This window comes from Triticum dicoccoides, chromosome 3B, assembly GCF_002162155.2.
Source record: "Triticum dicoccoides isolate Atlit2015 ecotype Zavitan chromosome 3B, WEW_v2.0, whole genome shotgun sequence".
NCBI classification, from domain to species: Eukaryota; Viridiplantae; Streptophyta; class Magnoliopsida; order Poales; family Poaceae; genus Triticum; species Triticum dicoccoides.
The window spans coordinates 149,135,565-149,153,630 of NC_041385.1; the positions used below are offsets into that span (position 1 = coordinate 149,135,565).

The window sequence follows — 18,066 nt, forward strand, 5'->3', positions numbered from 1 at the left end:
TTTTACTTTACTTGTAACATATTTGTACCTTCTTTTTATTAATGAAAATACCATAGAACGATTGTTGTACGGTCAGGGCTCAAAAATAACATCAGAGTTATGAAATTCAACAGCACTCCTTGCATCAGGGCCGTTGAGTTCCTTGTAACTTGATCTGGGACGAGGCGGACCGTCAGATCTCGACTGAAGCGTTTCCCGGATAACCAACAGTAACCTGAACTTAGCTGAATCTTTCGACAGTTGTTCAGGAAAGAGGAGCACAGCCTGACAGGGCTGCCTCCTCAGCTCGCAACCTTGAGCCAGTTCCGTCTGCCTTCTCGTGTCGTGTTCCATCGCAGTGGAATGCTTCGTCACCATGGCCGAGACTTTTATTTGTAGTGATCTTAACGTCCCCGTCGTGTCACGCCATTACCATTAACAACTCCTTAGCCAGATTGACCCGACAGCCTCACCAATTATTGCCAGCCGGGCCTGGATCAGCACTCCAAATCAGCTCCCCGCCCGCCTGAAAAGCGGCGCAAGTGCAACTTGCGATTGCAAGGCATCTCGTTTAGTTATCCTCGACCGAGACGCGACACTTGCTCAGCTGGCGTTACTTGTACTCCTTCCCGGCGGGCGATCGTTTGTCCTTCGGCATATGCTGCGTTGTGCGTTGCGAGTTGCCACCCACCGTCGTCGCCTGGAATATACCGCGGCGTGTGGGGTGCGCGAGAGCATTTTTGCACCGGAAAATGGTATCGACGTCGACATACGTAGACATAGTGTCGGGCTTGGCAGGACTCATTGGGATTTTACCACGGGAAGTTCGTAGGCAGGCTCCCGTTTACTTTCCCGAGTTTTGGTTTTAGCACGCACGTCCAACGATCAGAGTCTTGGGCTCTTGGCCTCTGATCATCGGAAGAAAACAGAACAGCTGCAGCATCCTCCGGCAAAAGATCGACGCAGAGCGTTGTGCGACATCCCCTTAAAAAAAAAAGCGTTGTGCTACGGCACGGCAAGGGAGAACGGGCGTGGCCGTGAACGCAGAGGACGAACGTACGTGCACACGCCGCACGACAAAACGAGCCACGTGGAAACGGTCCCCGTCACCCAGCCCGGCCAGCTACCAGTGTGTGTGCCGCTAGCTGCACGCATGCGCATCACGCACGGCGCTGGTTCCTCCGTCCGACGCGTCCGACGATAGGCAACGGCGGAGCGGCCGCGCGCCATGGACCGTGGCCGGCTAGCTAGGAGACGTGAGGGTTACTGTCACCGCGCGCCAGACAGGGGACGTGCTAGGTCGCACACGGTTGCACCGCCAGAACCTTCCTGAACGCAGACAAAACACTGCCGGTGGCCGTAAAAGCCGTACACGTCGACCCCGGCCGGGTCGCCGTCGTCGAGCTAGGCAACGCGACGGAAATGCGTTTCATGTACGAGATCTGGAACAGGGACATTTTCATTTCACCTGCATCCGTCCATTTTTAAGGGCTCTAGAAGCTCCTGGTTTGTGGTTTCACGTATATCATTCCTTCGAACCGGTGATTGATTGCAAACAAAATTAGACCACGTAATATTCGAGTAAACAATTCTGCATTTGTGCTATTTTACTGCACGAATCACATGCTTTAATTGCATCTTTTTACACGTTGCACTCGATGATGATACTGATGCAGCTGACGACGATGTGGTTGACAAGGACAACGATACAATGAGCAGAGATGCCTTTACAAATTGTATAAGGGTACAGTTTGACAACATGCGTGAGCTGCATTTGTCGCCATAACGGTATCGTCTCAATTGCATTATGTGGTTCCAATGTACTACCACGGTCACTCTTAGAACTGGTATATGTTTACTCCAAAGTTGCATCATAAACTAGACACGTGTTTTGCGCGTTCATGTATTAATGGTCAAAAAAGTTAGATAGATCTTACAGCCTCCAAGTACAATGGAATTTACTTCAGACCCTCGTGTACAATCTGCAGCAAAAGTAGTTATTCTGCATGTAGTCCGATGTCGGCAAACCTTTTGTATATCGACGGTGAAACCAAGGACTTGAACGTGTTCTAGAACGACCAACAAACGTTCGTTCTGAAGATATTTCAAAGAGGAGGAAAAAAAAAAGCAAAACCCCGGCCGTGCCCACGGGACAACCGTGCCGTGCGTGTGACAGGTAGAAACGACCCGGGGAGCCGAGCGGCGAGCCCGGGGCGTCCCGGTTTCTTTTCCAAAAATCACACGCGCCCGCAGTCACGGGCGCACACACCCCCACCGTAAAAGCGACGGCAGGGAGCGCCCCGTGCGATGCGTGCCGCGTGGCCGCCCCGGCCCATCCCCCTCCCCAGCGCCCAGCCCGCGAACCTTATCCACCCGTTCGTCCTCCCCCGCTTTATAACCCCACCACCATCCTCGCTCCCATCCCACCACCTTTTTTGAGCAGAAGCAACCAAACGAACCAGGCCAATCCGTCTCCTCTCCTCCACTCTCGGCTGCGAATTAAACCCACCCGCGAATCCTCCGATTCATCTACTTCCTCTTGCGGCGCGGCGCGAATCAGTGATCAATGGTGTTAGCATCGGGACCCGCGGCCACGTTCTCCGCCCGGCCCGCGGCGCCGGGCGCCGGCCGGCCCTGCTCGTGCGCCGCCGCGGCCACCGGAGGTGCCAGGTTCCGCGGCGCCGACGGGAAGTGGTGGGCGCCGCTCCTCGGGTGGTCGGGCCAGCCCGACTACATCGACGCCCAGCCGGCGCCTGCACCGGCGACGGAGGAGGAGCGGGCTGCTGCTGGTGCTGCGGGGGCGAGGCGGTTCGGGGTGCTGACGGAGGAGAAGGCGCGTCAGCTGCGGCTGCGGATGATGGAGACGGAGAGCTTCCACGACGCCATGTACCACTCCGCCATCGCATCCCGCCTCGCCTCCGCCGCGCGCGACAGCGACGCCAAGCCATAGAGCGCGGAGCCGAGCAGCTCAGCTCGCCGGCCGGAGCCATGGGAGACGCGCTGTCTGTGTACAGCTGTACATACGCTTTCGTTTGTTCTGTCTGTCCTGTTGATCGTTACTGTACCCCATTAGACAAGAAGAGGCCGGTAATATTTAGGACAGGGCCCCTTCAGACCCTCCTGAACTTGATTATTCCATGGAGATGGGACTGCTTAGTTAATCTCACTAGTTCTGGAGCAAAACTAGCTAGCAGTAGCACCTGATGAATGATGAATGTACAAAAATAATTTGGTTGTGCTGATGATTTAAGTTTCGGTTTTCTTATCAGTGTTTTACTGCAAGGTGTTGGTTACGCTGAATCCAACTCCGTGGAATCACAGTCGATTGTCAAATTCAGATGCTTGCGAGCTGCAAAATGACCACTGATTGATGTTTCTCAAGTCACTGTGGATTGCATCAACTGCACGTCGTGTTTAGGAGGGGAACTTTTGGCCTAGGTGTATCTGAAAATCTGAAAATAACTTTACGAAAACAATTTAGTAATTTTACGAAAAGTCAAAAAAATCTGAAAATATTTTTGAAATAAACTTGACCTTTCATTGTGCTTGTCAGAAAAATTCCACAAAAAGAAAACCAGCCTTTGACTTCTTTTCAAAAAAGACAAATTTTTGGCCAAAGTAGCGTGAATAGTGAGCTATAATAGCAATACATTTTGTCTTTTTTGCTCTGATGAAGTCAATGTTGGTTTTTTGTTCGTGAAAATTTATATACTAGCGTAAAAGTAAGTCGAGTTTATTCAAAAAATATTTTTGAACTATTTTGATTTTTTATTTAATTATTAAAAAATCCCCATATAGGGGTATCTACAATCAGGAACCAAAGCGTATTTTCAGTCGTCTTCACCAATAATTAACCCATGGGACTTTGCGTCCCTGTCGACCCCCTCCTGATACGTAAGTAATCCCAGTGGGTTATTATAAAGAGGATTAACACATCCAACGTCATCGCCATTTGATTCAACTCTGTGTCGTGCGCTGCCGGTCCGCCATTGGCCGGCTTGAGAGACTGACGCCGACCTCTGCCTTTGATCCGATCTGATCCCATCCATGTTAGATTAGACATCAAGTGTAACGTACTCCCGGAATTACTTGTCTTGAAAATGAATGTATCTAGAACTAAAATATATCTAGATACATCTATTTCTATGACAAATAATTTCGAACGGAGGGAGTAAGATATAAGATATAAGGGCATCACTAGACATCAGACTACTGATGTTAGGCTTTTATCAGACTAGTGATTGGCCGTCCGATCAAATGCATGATGAATCGTTCGATATACTAGTAGTTAATATGCATGATCCTTGGATTGCTCCGGGGCTTCGTTAATTGATTGCTCCCTAATTGCTGCTTCCTATATCTGCATGCATGATTGTCTCCGGGGCTAAACCCGGGCATGGGCAGCCCGGCCCGAGCCCGGCCCGAAAAACCCGGGCCGGGCTGGGCCGGGCTTGACACTCGGGCCGGGCTCGGGCTTTGTTTTGTAGCCCGAAATGTATTTCCGACCGGGCTCGGGCTTCTCTTTTTCCATTTTTCGGGCCGGGCTTTCGGGGTTCGGGCCGGGCTTGCACGTACATGTATTAAAAAATAGCGTTCAGGCCGGGCTTTCGGGCTTCGGGCTTGATTTCGGGCCAGGCTCAGGCTTCAAATCAGGGAGTATTTTGGGCTTCGGGCCGGGCTCGGACTTGAGAAATGAAGGTCGGGCTTTTACAAGCCCGGCCCGAAACCCGGCCGTCCTGGGTTGTTACCTTCAATGCATGATGCATGCATCTTCCGGATTGCTGCTTCCTATATCTGCTTCTGTCAATCACGTGTGATCCGCCATACACTTCGTCCTTCATCCATGTCCATGCTTCATTTTTGTTTTGTTTTTCCTTTGCAACAAGGGTAACTGGGAATGAGAATTGTTGTCAACCAAAAACTGGGAAGGATAATTTATGTGAAATGTAATAATGGTTTTGCTTCCATCGAAACGAATTACGTTTCCATGGCTACAACCATGTGATACATGGGGTAAACAATCCAAACAATTCCAAAAAAATGTTTCCATGGCTAGAATAATTTGCTTCCATTTTTTGAGATAGAAATTTTATTCAAAAAATTAAATTGGCCGTTTCAACGCAGAAAAACTAGCTGTTATGTACACATTTTTTGTGCTTCATACATAGCTGGGTGATGCTTCATATACCGGCGAATGTTGGGGAAATTTATTCAACTTTTTAATGTAATTATAAATGCATCACATGTAACATTTTATCTTGTTTTCAATGCAACATATTTTTGCAATGAACGATGAGAAAATTTTGCTTCTGTTGCAATCTAATACTGGTTTCAGGAAACGAAAATTTGTGCGGAAGCACTTTGCTTCCATGGAAAAAAAATCGTGTAAGTATATCCAACACAAAGAAAACTTTGCTTCTGAATGCATGTGTTTCCACAGTAAAAACAGTTTGTCTCCAACAGAACATAAGTTTTTTTTCATGCTTAATTCGTTCATATATTTAAGTTCAAGGCATGATACAAATTTATTTTCTTCCAAGTCCCCAATAGTACATACACTGCTTCTAAGTTAATATCATATGTTTCTTAGATTGTAGACTTGCTTCTCTTCGTGTGTGGTGTCTTCATTGTAGGGAAGATCCAGGTGTCTCACACTTCTAGGTGCATGCATCTGTCGCTTCCAAATATGCTTCCATATATGTCCCCAGTGGCGCCCAACTGCTTGAAGCATATAACAAATATATGAAATATGTGAAGCATGATGGGAGTTTTTAAATGGAAACAATGCTCTTGACATTGTAAGAAAAAGTATATAAAAAGTAGCAGTATGTTTCTATTGCGATAAACTATGTCGGCTAAATAAAACATATAGTAAAGTGAGGAAGCATCCATTATTTGTCATCTCAACATAACTCATACCTAGAAAAAGCATATGTATTGTGACTAGAAACTAGCAGTGACAACATGTGTGTAAAAATGTGAATCAATCATATTGTGATCTAATACATACAAATTTCTTCCATCCATGCAAATAAAGTGGAATATCAAAGCACATATATGATGCTTACTAATCATGGATAACTGAAATATCAAATTGCAAATAATCAGTGCATGGAGACATATGATGATGGACCAGCGGGCGATTCACGCAGTGCAATACCTTTCCATGTGGCTTGTTATTTCCTTGTGTTGGGAAGCAAGCAGTGCCATCTTCTTGAACTAGGTTTTTATGGTGCCAGAAGTCCCCATTGCCACCAGTTTGCATTACCGATTTGTCTACTTGCCAAGTTGTCGTGCCACCGGTGCCGCTTATCCTTGAGCTCCTCGGGCCGGTTGGCTAGCTTGTCACTCGGCTGGCGTCGACAACCTTTAAGCACCTTTGAAGCCTAAAAAGTTTAGGCATGATGCATAACAATAGAAGGTGGGAAGCAACAACTAGTACTAGAAAGAGGGTTCAAAATACATGTACGGAAACGTTGGATGCTTAAGAATAAATATCTCGAAGCATGATTGTGGTAAATTAACTGAACTGAAGAAAGATACATCAGATTAAGAAGCATGGATATCTGGAAGCGTCAATTTCATGTTATCTCAACATAAGTCATGCCCAATAGAAGCACAAAAATAGAAACTAGAAATTGACAAAAGTTATTGCCAACACGCAGGTGCATCATTGTAATCTGCAAACCAATTCTATCCAAATTGATTGGTTCTATTTTTCTGCCACAAAAAATGAGGCAGAGCATGATAAAAACATGGGCTCAATTAAAATAAATTACCATCAATCAAGTGAAATTGTATTCAAATCAAAGAACAAAAAGAAAGAACATATCAAAGACAACTGCTCGTTCACTAGCCGAGGGGTGGTGGAGATGGTGGGCACACCCTACAGCCTCCGTGCAACCTGGTGATGCAGCGGTGGAGAGGTGGTGGGCACAGCGGCCTCCTGCAGGGATGCCGCGCCGACGAGGTCGTCGGGGCCGCATCATGGAGCCGGTCACGCATGTGTTTCGATTTGGATCTGAGCCATGCAGTGGATAGTGTGGCCGGCAACAAGGTGGGAAGGAAGCATGTGGTGCAACAGGTTCAATCTGGGTGAAGAAGTCAGGGATTAGAGGCGGCAATGTTGACGGCGTGCTCAGATGGAGACGCATGCGGAAGAAACGACGGAGAGGAACGGGAGGGACGGATCAGATGAGAAATATAAGACATATGCAATAATGCATGCGTGACATACAGGTGGTTAATTAGCACCGGCCGAGAGGAATTAACATTTATTATTCTATATTATAAACAAGGCCTAGTGCTTGATGTCCCCACCGTGGGATTAAACTGGAATCGACGGATATGGTGTGGTCTGGCGTTGGCTTATTACCAGACTACAGATAAGAAGTGTTTCCCAAGATATAAAGAGGTTTGCTGTTTCTCAATCGATTGAGGAGCACTAATCGCCCAATCAGGGTTTCAGAGCATCTCCAACAGGCGCCCAACAGGCGGCGCGCTAAAATCTGGTTTACGGCGCATCTATCGTCAGGTTTGGCGCGTCGCGCAGTGCTGATTCCAGCAGCCGCGCTAAAATGCTGCGCGCGCAAACAGCCGGCGCATGTATTTGTTCTCATTTTGGGCACAAATTTCAAACAACACAAAACACATGACATATATTGAATCACAAACATCATTCAACCAAGTTCGTGCCCAAAAGTTCATGGCCACAAGTTCAAATTCATGACCACAACATAATTCAACCAAGTTCAAAATGCAAACCAAGTTATGATGACACAAACGAAAGGCACGAGAATCAAGCCTCGTACTCGTCTTCGTCTTCATCCTCATCTTCCTTCGATTCATCTGACTCCTCCGAAGACGATTCTTCCTCCTCCTCTTCATTGTTGCGCGTCGTATCCTCATCACGTGAAGCTCGGAAGGTGTTGCCAAGATCTTCAATGGCATCTTCATGCGAAGGTGGCACACCGACGCCTGGAGGTGCACCCATGCCCCCAACGAGAGACGCAAAACTCTTGCCACCCATGCCGTCCAAGCCGCCCGGAGGTGCTCCAAAGCCACCCATGCCTCCCATGGTCTCCATGGTAGCTCCAAAGCCACCCATGGAACCCATGCCGCCCATGGTAGCTCCAAAGCCACCCATGGCACCAATGTCACCCATGTCGCCAAGGCCACCGCCACCCATTGTGCGAATCATGGCTCTTTTTTGGATCAAGACTTCTTCACAGGCAAGATTGACATACTCCTTTTGCGCATCATTGAACAAAGATGTGTCCAAGAAGAACAAGTGCTTCTCCCATTCCAACAACTTAGCTCGCTCCTCCATGCCCACCTTCCTCTCCTCCAATGCCACTTTCCTCTCCTCGGCGGCCACCCTCCTCTCCTCGGCCGCCAACCTCCTCTCCTCGGCCGCAACATCTTGGTTCCTTGCTATTTTCCTCACCTCGTTGGCTTCTCTTCTTGCGTTGACAATTACTTCCATAGTATTTTTAGCTCATCATCTCCTTTTCTCTTCTTATTTTCTTTTGCGTCCTTCTTCGTGCCATCCGGTCATTTTGGCTTCGAGTATGAAACCGAGTTTGGTGTGGGGCTTCTCTTGCCATCTTCACTTGATGCATCATCCTCATCATCATCTTCCAAATCAATTGTTTGCTTGTGTTTTTTGCTCAAATCCAAATCATCAATATCCTCACGCTTCTTCCATTTCTCATCATCCTTCAATACTTCATAGCAATGATGCAAGGTAAATGGCCTTCCTTTCTTGATCTTCCCCTTCTTGGTCCTCTTCTCCTCTCCTTTGAACAAGTTTTGTGCAATATTTAACTACATGAAAACAAAACAAGTTAGCACAAGAAACACCAACAACAAGCATGATTTGAACATGAGGAATGATGAAGTGACACTTACCCTATCATCATCATTGGTGCCACTTGGGTTCAACTTGTCAACCGCTTTTTGTGCGGCCGCCCGTTATTGACAATCCCTATTGATGGTCGACCATCGGGAGCGAAGCGATCGTGCGGAGCGGTCAATTCCATTCATATTGCACAGATCAAAGTGTTCTTTCATCCGGAGCCAATAAGCATCTCTACTTTGATCACCTCCAATGGATGGATCCCTCGACACGTGCAACCAAGTTTTGCATAGCACAACTTCTTCATCGTTGGTGTAGTTGCCTCCTCTTCCTTTCGTGCGTCGACAATGCCCTCACCATCCTCGTCCACCTTGAACTCATGGTCTTTGAAATGCATGTCATTGGTTTGAGACCAATGCGAATTGTTCGAGCCAACACCCATAGTTGACATGTATGCATCATCGTTCACACTACAAAGTATATAGAACAATGCAATAAGCTATCTATATGTATGCATTCAAAAAATAAAGAAGAAAAAAAGTTCGGGATTTTTTTACCTTTGGGGCATATCGTCGAACACATTGTGCGTGCCGGCCGCCGGCTCAACAAGTGAGCTCGCCGGCGCTTCGGTAGCTGCCGCGCTTGTTACACGCCCTGCAAGCTTCTTCCTCGTGCCTTCGAGGTGTCGGAGCTGTCCGCCACCTTGTTCTTCTTCGCGGATGTCTTGCCCTTCTTCGTCCGCGCCGCATTTGGGAGCTTCGAGGGGGGTGCACGTGGCTTCATCACGGTGGGTGCCGGCGCGACGCCACCAGTCGCCGAGGTCATCCGCGGCGGCATGAAGAGGCCGCACGCGAGGCCGATGCTCGGAGGAGCTCTGGCGGAGGCGAGGCCAACGCTCCCAGCGCTAGGGTTTGCGGCGACGGCGGCGGCGGTGGAGGGTTCGCAGCTGTAGGATGGGGTGAGGGAGGTGCCGGCGCGTGCGTCCATCGGGTCAGCTCGTCGGCGCCGGCGCGTGCGGGGCGAAGGTGGCGCGGGGGAGCGAGTGTGGCGCGAGCGCTCGTGTGTACCGCGCGCGGAAGCGGGCGTCCCAAATACGCAGCACGCAATGGCGATTTGGACCGCGCGCCCAACTCTATATGCCACGCGCGCGGTTATTGCGCGCCCGGTAGAGACACTCAGCCGATTGCGCGCGCGCTAAAATGGGCAAATTTGCAGCGTGACGCTTGTTTAGCGCTGCTGTTGGAGATGCTCTCACCTTTTGCTTCCCGTTCTAACTTGCTTTAGGGTGCGCTCGGATCTCAGCCGCGTATATGAAAGAATATTCATAGCGTACTTGAAAATGTTGTGTTGCGTATTTAGAAAAATATTCGTTGCAAATTTGAAAAGTGGTAATTGTGTATTCAAAACTGTTCACTGCATTTTGAAAACGTTGGTCGTGTATTCAGAATGTTCACCAGATGTTTAAAAGTATTTATTTCATATTTAGAAAGAAATATCACGCATTTGAAAATGTTGACCACGTGTTGGAAAAAATAATCAACTTGTATGCACTGTAAAAATGCTCATTATGTATTACATAATTAAAAATAGGTAAAACTCGAAATGCAGGTGCACCGATCACAACTAGGGGCGCAAAACAAAGATCATGCGCTCGCTCTCCCTCTACCCTAGTACCCTTGAAGCTTGCCTTGTTGTTTGCAACATGTGCATTTGCAAGTAGAGTTGTAGCATATGCAACTATAGGTTAAGGATGACATGCAAATGCGGGTTGGTGCGCATGCATGTCCTCGTCTTAGTATCGAGGATGAGATAAAACACCATAAAAAAGTTATAGTTATTAGCGAATAATAATACATCCATCAGGCCTACCCCGCAGACTGCCACGCACATGCTCCGGACAAAAAAAAATAGAGAAAAAGAGAAAAAGAAGAAAAATGAAAACCTGCATTTGCTAACCCTTTTTAAAACATAAAGTCGTGCCCTTCTTAAAACTTGAAATAGCAACCTCTCCTCAAGAATTGCAGTTGCACTCTCTTACAAAACTTGTGGTTGCAACCCGCTGGAAAATTTGTAGTTGCAATCCCGCTGGAAACTTATAGTTGCCCCCCTCGGAAAATTTGCAAATTGTGAATCCTTTTGAAAACTTGCAATTCGACCCCGCAAAAAAAAAAGAAAACTTGCAATTCCAATCCTGCTGGAAACTTGTAGTTGTGGCCCCTCGAAAAAGTTGCAAGTTGTGAATCCTCTTGAAAACTTGAAGTAGCGACCCCTTGAAATGTAGAGGAACGCCACAAAACAACTTTTTTTTTCTGCGCACAGTCCAATCAAAATCACTATCAAGATGTAGGTAACGACATTGTACCCTCGATGAACACGTCGGTGCAGTGGAGATGTTGACATTGTCGATGAAGTCCTTTGGCTCCCGCTAGGTTATACCTCCCAGCGTGAGAGTTTTTCCTCGCGAAAATCTGCCTGATCTAGCGTCAAAGACTACAACGCCTCCAATATATCCACACGTACCGAAGTATTGATGAAGCGTGGACTTGACCAATGCCTGGACTGGATCAGGTTATTTGTGTTGGTAGTGCAGAAACCTGATGGATAGATGAATATGTTTTGTGTGCATTTGCTGGGATGAATTACGGACTTTGTGCACGCATGAATTGAATGTCAGTGGGATGAATTCCTAAGCTTATCTATATGTTTGATTGCACTGGTAGTGTTTTTTCTTTTCTTTTTTTTTGCAAAAATGATCCAGATCTATTATCAAAATTCACTGAAAGTACAAAGCACCTCTAACATAATAAAATTACATCGAGATTCTGAGTCCAACGAACGACCACTACCGCCATCAGAACAAACTGCCGACGTGCCGATGTCGCCGCTCCTATACCGGAGCCAGCTTGAACTTGTCGATAACAGCCGTCTTCGTGCACGTGCCCCCTAAGGACCAGCGCCCTAGAGCCGCAGTCATCGTCGTTGAACCCCTGGATAGATCTGAAACATCTGACACCAAATCTCGCCCGATGACGAGAAACTCTAACCTCACCGTCTCAAGGACACGATATGAATCTATGCCGGAGCTCCGTCGACTATGTTCAGATGGACGAACTCGAGGAGGATTGGAGTCCGGAAGACAAACTCGAAGAAGAAGCGCCACCATCCGCCCGAGCGCCACACCAGCGAGGACAAAAAACCCTAACATAAACTACTAACCGGAGCGGAGGCACCCGTATTTTGCTTCCTGCCACTGGCCGCCGGAGTGGAGTGCAGAGGGGAGGGGAATCTATAGGCTCTCCAGTGAAGCCTAGAGAGAAGAGCTTACCCTAACCGCCAAAGGATATGAGAGGGACGATTGCACTGGCAGTGGCTGTGAGAATTCCAATGTTTCCTTCTATCGAAAGAAATCACTGGCCTCTTTCTCAGTATACATGTTGGTCAAACTTTGTGAGCTTTGACACACAACAAGTATAACAACCACATAATTTATCTCGGAGACGCGGCAGCTTCGAGCTGCGGGCGGCGGCGGCCACCGAAGTGGGATGGGCGCGACAGCGCTCCGGATCGTGGTGCGTGATGCCGGCAGTGGCCTGGGCGTTATCCCAACTCGACGGCCTTGGCTCAGTCTCCTGGATCTGGGGATCCCTTCTCCGATCTTTTGCCCTGGGTCGGGCTTCCAGGTCAGGTGTGGCCAGGAGGGCGGTGCACAGGCGACACTCTCCCAGGCAGCGCGTTCGTGTGGTCGTGGCGGCCGACCAAGAGGTGGCGACGGGTCTGTTCTGAAATCTGTCTGGTGGCGAGTTTGGAGCGGCAAGACAATCAGTGAAGACCGAGCCTTGATTATGGCCATGGCGGATGATGGCGCCATCCCTTGGCGTCGTTACCTTGTTGAAGGCATTGTCATAGCATGTCGCTCACTCCTTTCGGCCTGCTCTAGGGGAAACCCTAGGTCTGTTATCAGAAAGGACGATGGTGACGTCTCATGTCGCGCTCCTTGCTGGAGGCATCATTCTGGAGCAGGTGTCGACTCGAGTGCACATGTGGTGGAGCGGTGATTCATCCTACACACTGAGGATGGCGGATCTCGACAACATGGCGCAGTGGAGACTCGGTGTCCGATGTGTGGCAAGGGACTTGTGTAGGGGGACGACATTGTCTGGCGTCGTGGTGGCGCCGATGGCAGAGATGCCTGGCAAGGTCGATGCATCGGTATCTGCTCTAAGGATAGATCGATGGAAGCTGGAGGTGATGGCCCTTGCAGCGAGCGCATGTGGTGCCCACTGAGAGTGCGTCGGACCATGTATGCCCCAGTCCAGGTATTGTGGCTTGGTTGGGACATTAGACTTTAGATGTTAGGCTTTGGTGCAATATTTGTTTGGTATTAGGCTCAGACATTCAACACCCTTTCATCAAAGAGATAGGAGTAGCGCCAGGTGTTGCCAAAAAGGTGGCTTCAGACTGATATATGTATTACCTTATAAGGTCTTTGTGAATAATTAATAAAAATCGCTTTATGCATCGCCTAGATGTAGAGGCCGAGGATACATCCTCCTTTAAGAAAACAATTTATCTTGAAGAGTTCAACTACATGTTAGCGCGAACACCCGGAGGCTCCAGTTCAAACTTAAGACTAGCAGCAAGTCATGAAGTGATTTGGTTCAGCTCAACTTTGAGTTTAAACCGAAGGGAAGCACCCATGACAGCACATGACAGAGTTGTGCCCGCTTTGGAAAGGACTAGTGATTGGAGCGCCACCATGTGGCGCCGCTTGAGAGAAAATTGTGCAGACGTTTTTTTTAAGAAAATAGACGGAGTCCTCGCCTTCATCTGAAAAAATATGTAAAAAAATCATCATCTCCATCTAGAAAAAGAAGTGAAAAAGAAAAGAGAGAAAAATCATCAACGCACCCTACCAGCGAGCGCCACTTTGCATAGCCTTCCATTAAAAAAAAAGTGTGGTCGTCACCTCCATCTAAAAAGGGACAAAACATTTTAAAAAGTTCCTCCCTAACATCTAAAAATAATATCCCAAAAGTTTTTTCATCGCGGCAACCAGCTTGCGCCATGTGGCATAGCTGGTTGACCGTCCTTCACGCGTAGCTTAATGTTTTATGTGCAGTACAGAACATGTTAATTTAGATTCTTAGAAAACTTCATTATTTTGATTTTGTTTTAGTTTGCTTTTTTTTTCTGAAAGGGTAAAACCAATGCCACAAATTCATCCTTTCATAGAAAACTTCGTTTTGTTATTATTTTGTTTTAGCTTTTATTTTGTTTTAGTTTTCATTTTCTTTCCTTTTGTAAAGGTAATACCAATGTCACTAATCCATTACTTTCTAGAAAACAATTTCGGCGGAAATTTCACGATTATATGTTTTTTTCATAGTAATAATACATTTTTGATATATACGTATGTATATCTGTATATATGTACTGTATGGATGTATACAAATAGATATACATATGTGAGATTGTACATATAAAAATAAATAATTCATCCCTTCTTACAAAATTCTTTTTTGCATAAATTCCACTCCTATATGCTTATTCTTGCATATTGGACAAGTGCACAATTTTTGTGTAAATGGTGTGCAATTTTTTCCGTTATTTTGTGCATTAACTAATTCATTCTTCACTAGAAAACTTGCTTTGTGTTTTCCTTTACTTTTGTTTTTGTTCATTAACGGGTTGTCGTGTTGCATTGGCCCAAGCAGTGTCGTGGGCTTCTGTTGATTTTGTATGGAAAAAGGCTTAAGTTGTGCTATAACTTTGAAATCGACTTACCTCAATTTTGGTTTAGTTGTTTGGTTCGGACTAGCACATATGCCCGTGCGTTGCAATGGTAGAGATATTCTTTTGAGAAGCAACGGGGGAGATAATTGATTTGTGCGCAAAAAATGGTCTGCACAACAATGGGGCGACAGAGCGAGGACCTGTGGTCTTCTCTCAGATCATGTTTGGTCTGCGAGATCTTGATAGTGGTGGGGTTAGTCGGCGTGGCGACGACCAACCAACTCGTGCCTTTTTTTCCTTTGGGTTCGCCCCCGTGTAAGTGTTGTGTCTCCCTCCTCATTTAGTGGCTGCGCGGCGACCTTGAGGACACTGTTGCTTCATGACTCTCTCTTGCTACGAGGTAACCAGATGGATTACTAATTGCAGTACATAAATCTAGTTTCACTAGCATAATCAACGCATAACCAGGCAGTCCCTTCTTTATCAGGGTTTATTCTCTTTGATTATTTTAGCGGTCACGTGCCTATAGTTCTTTTCATTAGAGCCAATTCAGCATATTCTCTTTTGTTGGCTTTTGTCTACAATTTATTTCAATTATAGCCAAAAAGCATACTCTTTTAGCGTTAAATAGCGCATGGGACGCACAATAGTTCGCGTCTGGGCCAGCCCACTGGCAGGCACCAAAAGGACCTGTATTTGTAAGGCACGCGTATAAATCTAAAAAACGACAAGTTGAAGGATCAAACTCACGACCTAAAAACTCGACCACCACTCGAATAAACGGTCCTGCTTACCAATGACCAGCGCGAACGTTTAAGAACATACTGCATCGCCATATTCAAAACCCTTTTTTGTTTTTTTTCAAAATCTTCCAAAAATAAATTAATATTTATGAATTGAAAAATATTTTTAAAAATGAACAATTTTTGAAATCCCGGAAAGTTTTTCAAAAATTTCGTTCATTTTGGAAAAAGATGAACAACCTTTGAAATAGGAAGATTTTTTTAAAAATTCACAAACATTTATTGAAAACATGAACCTTTGAGAAAGCATTTTTTTGAATTTGGAACAATTTTTAAAAAAGGAACATGTTTTGAACATTTATAATAATTTTGTAAAATGTGTCTATTTTAACCACGATCATTATTTTGAATTTGCGACTATTTTACTAAACAAGAATATTTATATAATCCAGAACATGTTTTAAAATCCAATTAGATTTTGAAAATACCAATTTGTTTTGGAGAACACATTTTGTTTAGAACAAATGGAACATTTTCTAAATGTAATTATATTTTGAATATCTCGTTTTTTGGAAAGCACAAACCTTTTTTAAAATAATTGTATTGTTTTTGTAATTTTTTAAAAAATTGGAATGAGAAAACAATCAAGTTTCAATTTTTTTTAAAAATAGAAACAATATTTTGGAATTCGAAATTATTTTCTAAAAAATGAAAAAACAAATCAAAGTTCTGATTTTTTAAATTTTGTATTTAAGAAAAAAGTAAAAAATAATGTTGTAGGACAAAATAAAATAAGAAATAGATAAAGGAACGAAAAATAAAATAAAAATAAAACACAGAAAAAAAGAAAACGGGCTGGGACTGCCTTGGGCCATGTGCGAAGGTCAAACTATTTGTCGCCTTGTGCGGTAAATAGGGTTTTCCTAGCAGTGTGCGTAGGGAAATAAGTGGGCTGGCTTCGACGGGCCACAATGTGCATGGCCCATGGACGAAAATTGATTTTTCTTTTCTAGCAAACGAAGGCACAAAAATTTAGTACCACCACGAATAGGGAAACAAACTTTTTGATGGTGAACGGATGAAAAAATCGGAGAAACCCATCTTGCTTTATTAGTAGGTATAGAGGTATAGATATAGATATAGATATAGATTAATCGACTGCCCATTTCCTAAAATCAGGCAACTACCTAGTAGCTAGTCCCAAAGAACGAGAAACTCATCAGCGGCGACAAAAACAAGAGCTTGTTCCTGGCCCGCTCGGCGTACGTCCTCACCGGCTCGGGTGCACCATGACGCATCTCCAACGAAGACGAGTAATCCCGCCTTCCGCTTGCCGAGCGGACGAGCATTGACAGCCTGCCTACATCCAGTGATGATGCGGCTCACCTTGGCACCACCCACGAAGGCGCGGGCCACCTCTTGTCCGTCTCTGACCCCACAACGATGATGCAGAAGGCCATGGCCAAATTTTCGGGAGGAGGCCGGATGTACGGCCTATCGTGTGTGTGCCGGATGTCTGACCTATTGCTCGGATGTACACCAGCTGATGCGGGCTGACATTCTCTTCTTCCGTCGTCGCTTCCACACTTCCCTCTTAGACGGTGTAGGTGTACTCTTGTGATTGGACTGCTGTTATACTAGTGTGAAGCTCCAGTGAAGTGATTGGACTTCCACACTTCACACACACACACACACACACACACACACACACACACACACACACACACACACACACATATATATATATATATATATATATATATATATATATATGTTAGAACTATATGTTCCACATGTCTCTCGACAAAGGGGCTCTTGACATAGTAATATCCATAGTTCATAGGATGCTTCACATGAAGTCATCCATGCCGAACCGAGGGAGAGGTTGATCATGTACACCCTCATCGTGAACTGTGTCCTCCATCCCGCATGATATGCTCGAATTGTCGCACCATCTATTTCCATCTTCAATAGAGCACACTTTGTATAGAGAGATGTGCGCCGGGGGAACAATCTTCGCGGCCGTGCAGGAGCCTAAGCCACCAGGGAGCGACACACCTTAGATGAAGTTCCTAGTGGTGATGCCCGTGACGTGCGCGTCGTGGCCTTATTCGTCATTGTCGGGGTCATCATCTCCAACAAACTACTTGGATCCCACAAGCATGTGATTGGACTAGGCCACTACAGAGCCTGTGCAGGTCCCATTCCAGCTGGCTAGTGGCTTCGAAACCCCATCGCATGGAAACAGACGCATTTCCCATAGATTCATGTGTCGAGAATGCCGATGACGACTCCATGGTTGTAGCCGACATCACGCCAGAACTAGTGCTCATCCCCAATGGAGGAGCTAGCGAAGAATCAATGGGGGTGCAAAGTTAAAATATTCATTTTGGGAGAGGGGAAAATGATTGCACTCTTCTTAATTTAAGCATTTTATTCTTCACTAAATATGCTATGAGGGGGGGGGGGCAGCGCCCCCCTTGTAATCACATGTAGCTCCACCACTGGTCTTCACTGTTGAGCCCAAAGAATGATGGTGTGCGCATGGTGAGGAGCTCAGGAAGCCCGACATCTTCACCATAGCCGCATGAGCTCGGCTTCTGTGAGCTGGGCATAGAATTCAAAGGAGACTGCTGCCTACGAGCACACCGGACACTTCTTTCCAGACTCGATGAGGGTGCTTGGTAGGAAGCTCTCATGCCACTAGCGATGCATGCTTCGGCTCATGGTGTCAGCATCCCGCCGGTGGCGAGG

General features: G+C 46.2%; 1 protein-coding gene across 1 annotated transcript; it reads left to right on the top strand.

Annotated features, from left to right (window-relative positions):
• Positions 1 to 2,384: 2,384 nt before the first annotated feature.
• LOC119275260 lies at positions 2,385 to 3,244 on the top strand. Its single transcript, XM_037556067.1, has one exon. It carries the CDS (start codon positions 2,546 to 2,548, stop codon positions 2,927 to 2,929), a length of 384 nt encoding a protein of 127 aa, XP_037411964.1. The 5' UTR covers positions 2,385 to 2,545; the 3' UTR covers positions 2,930 to 3,244.
• Positions 3,245 to 18,066: the final 14,822 nt, after the last annotated feature.

Coding starts and splice junctions, on each gene's coding strand:
- LOC119275260 (XM_037556067.1), top strand. CDS start 2,546: ATGGTGTTAGCATCGGGACCCGCGGCCACGTTCTCCGCCCGGCCCGCG.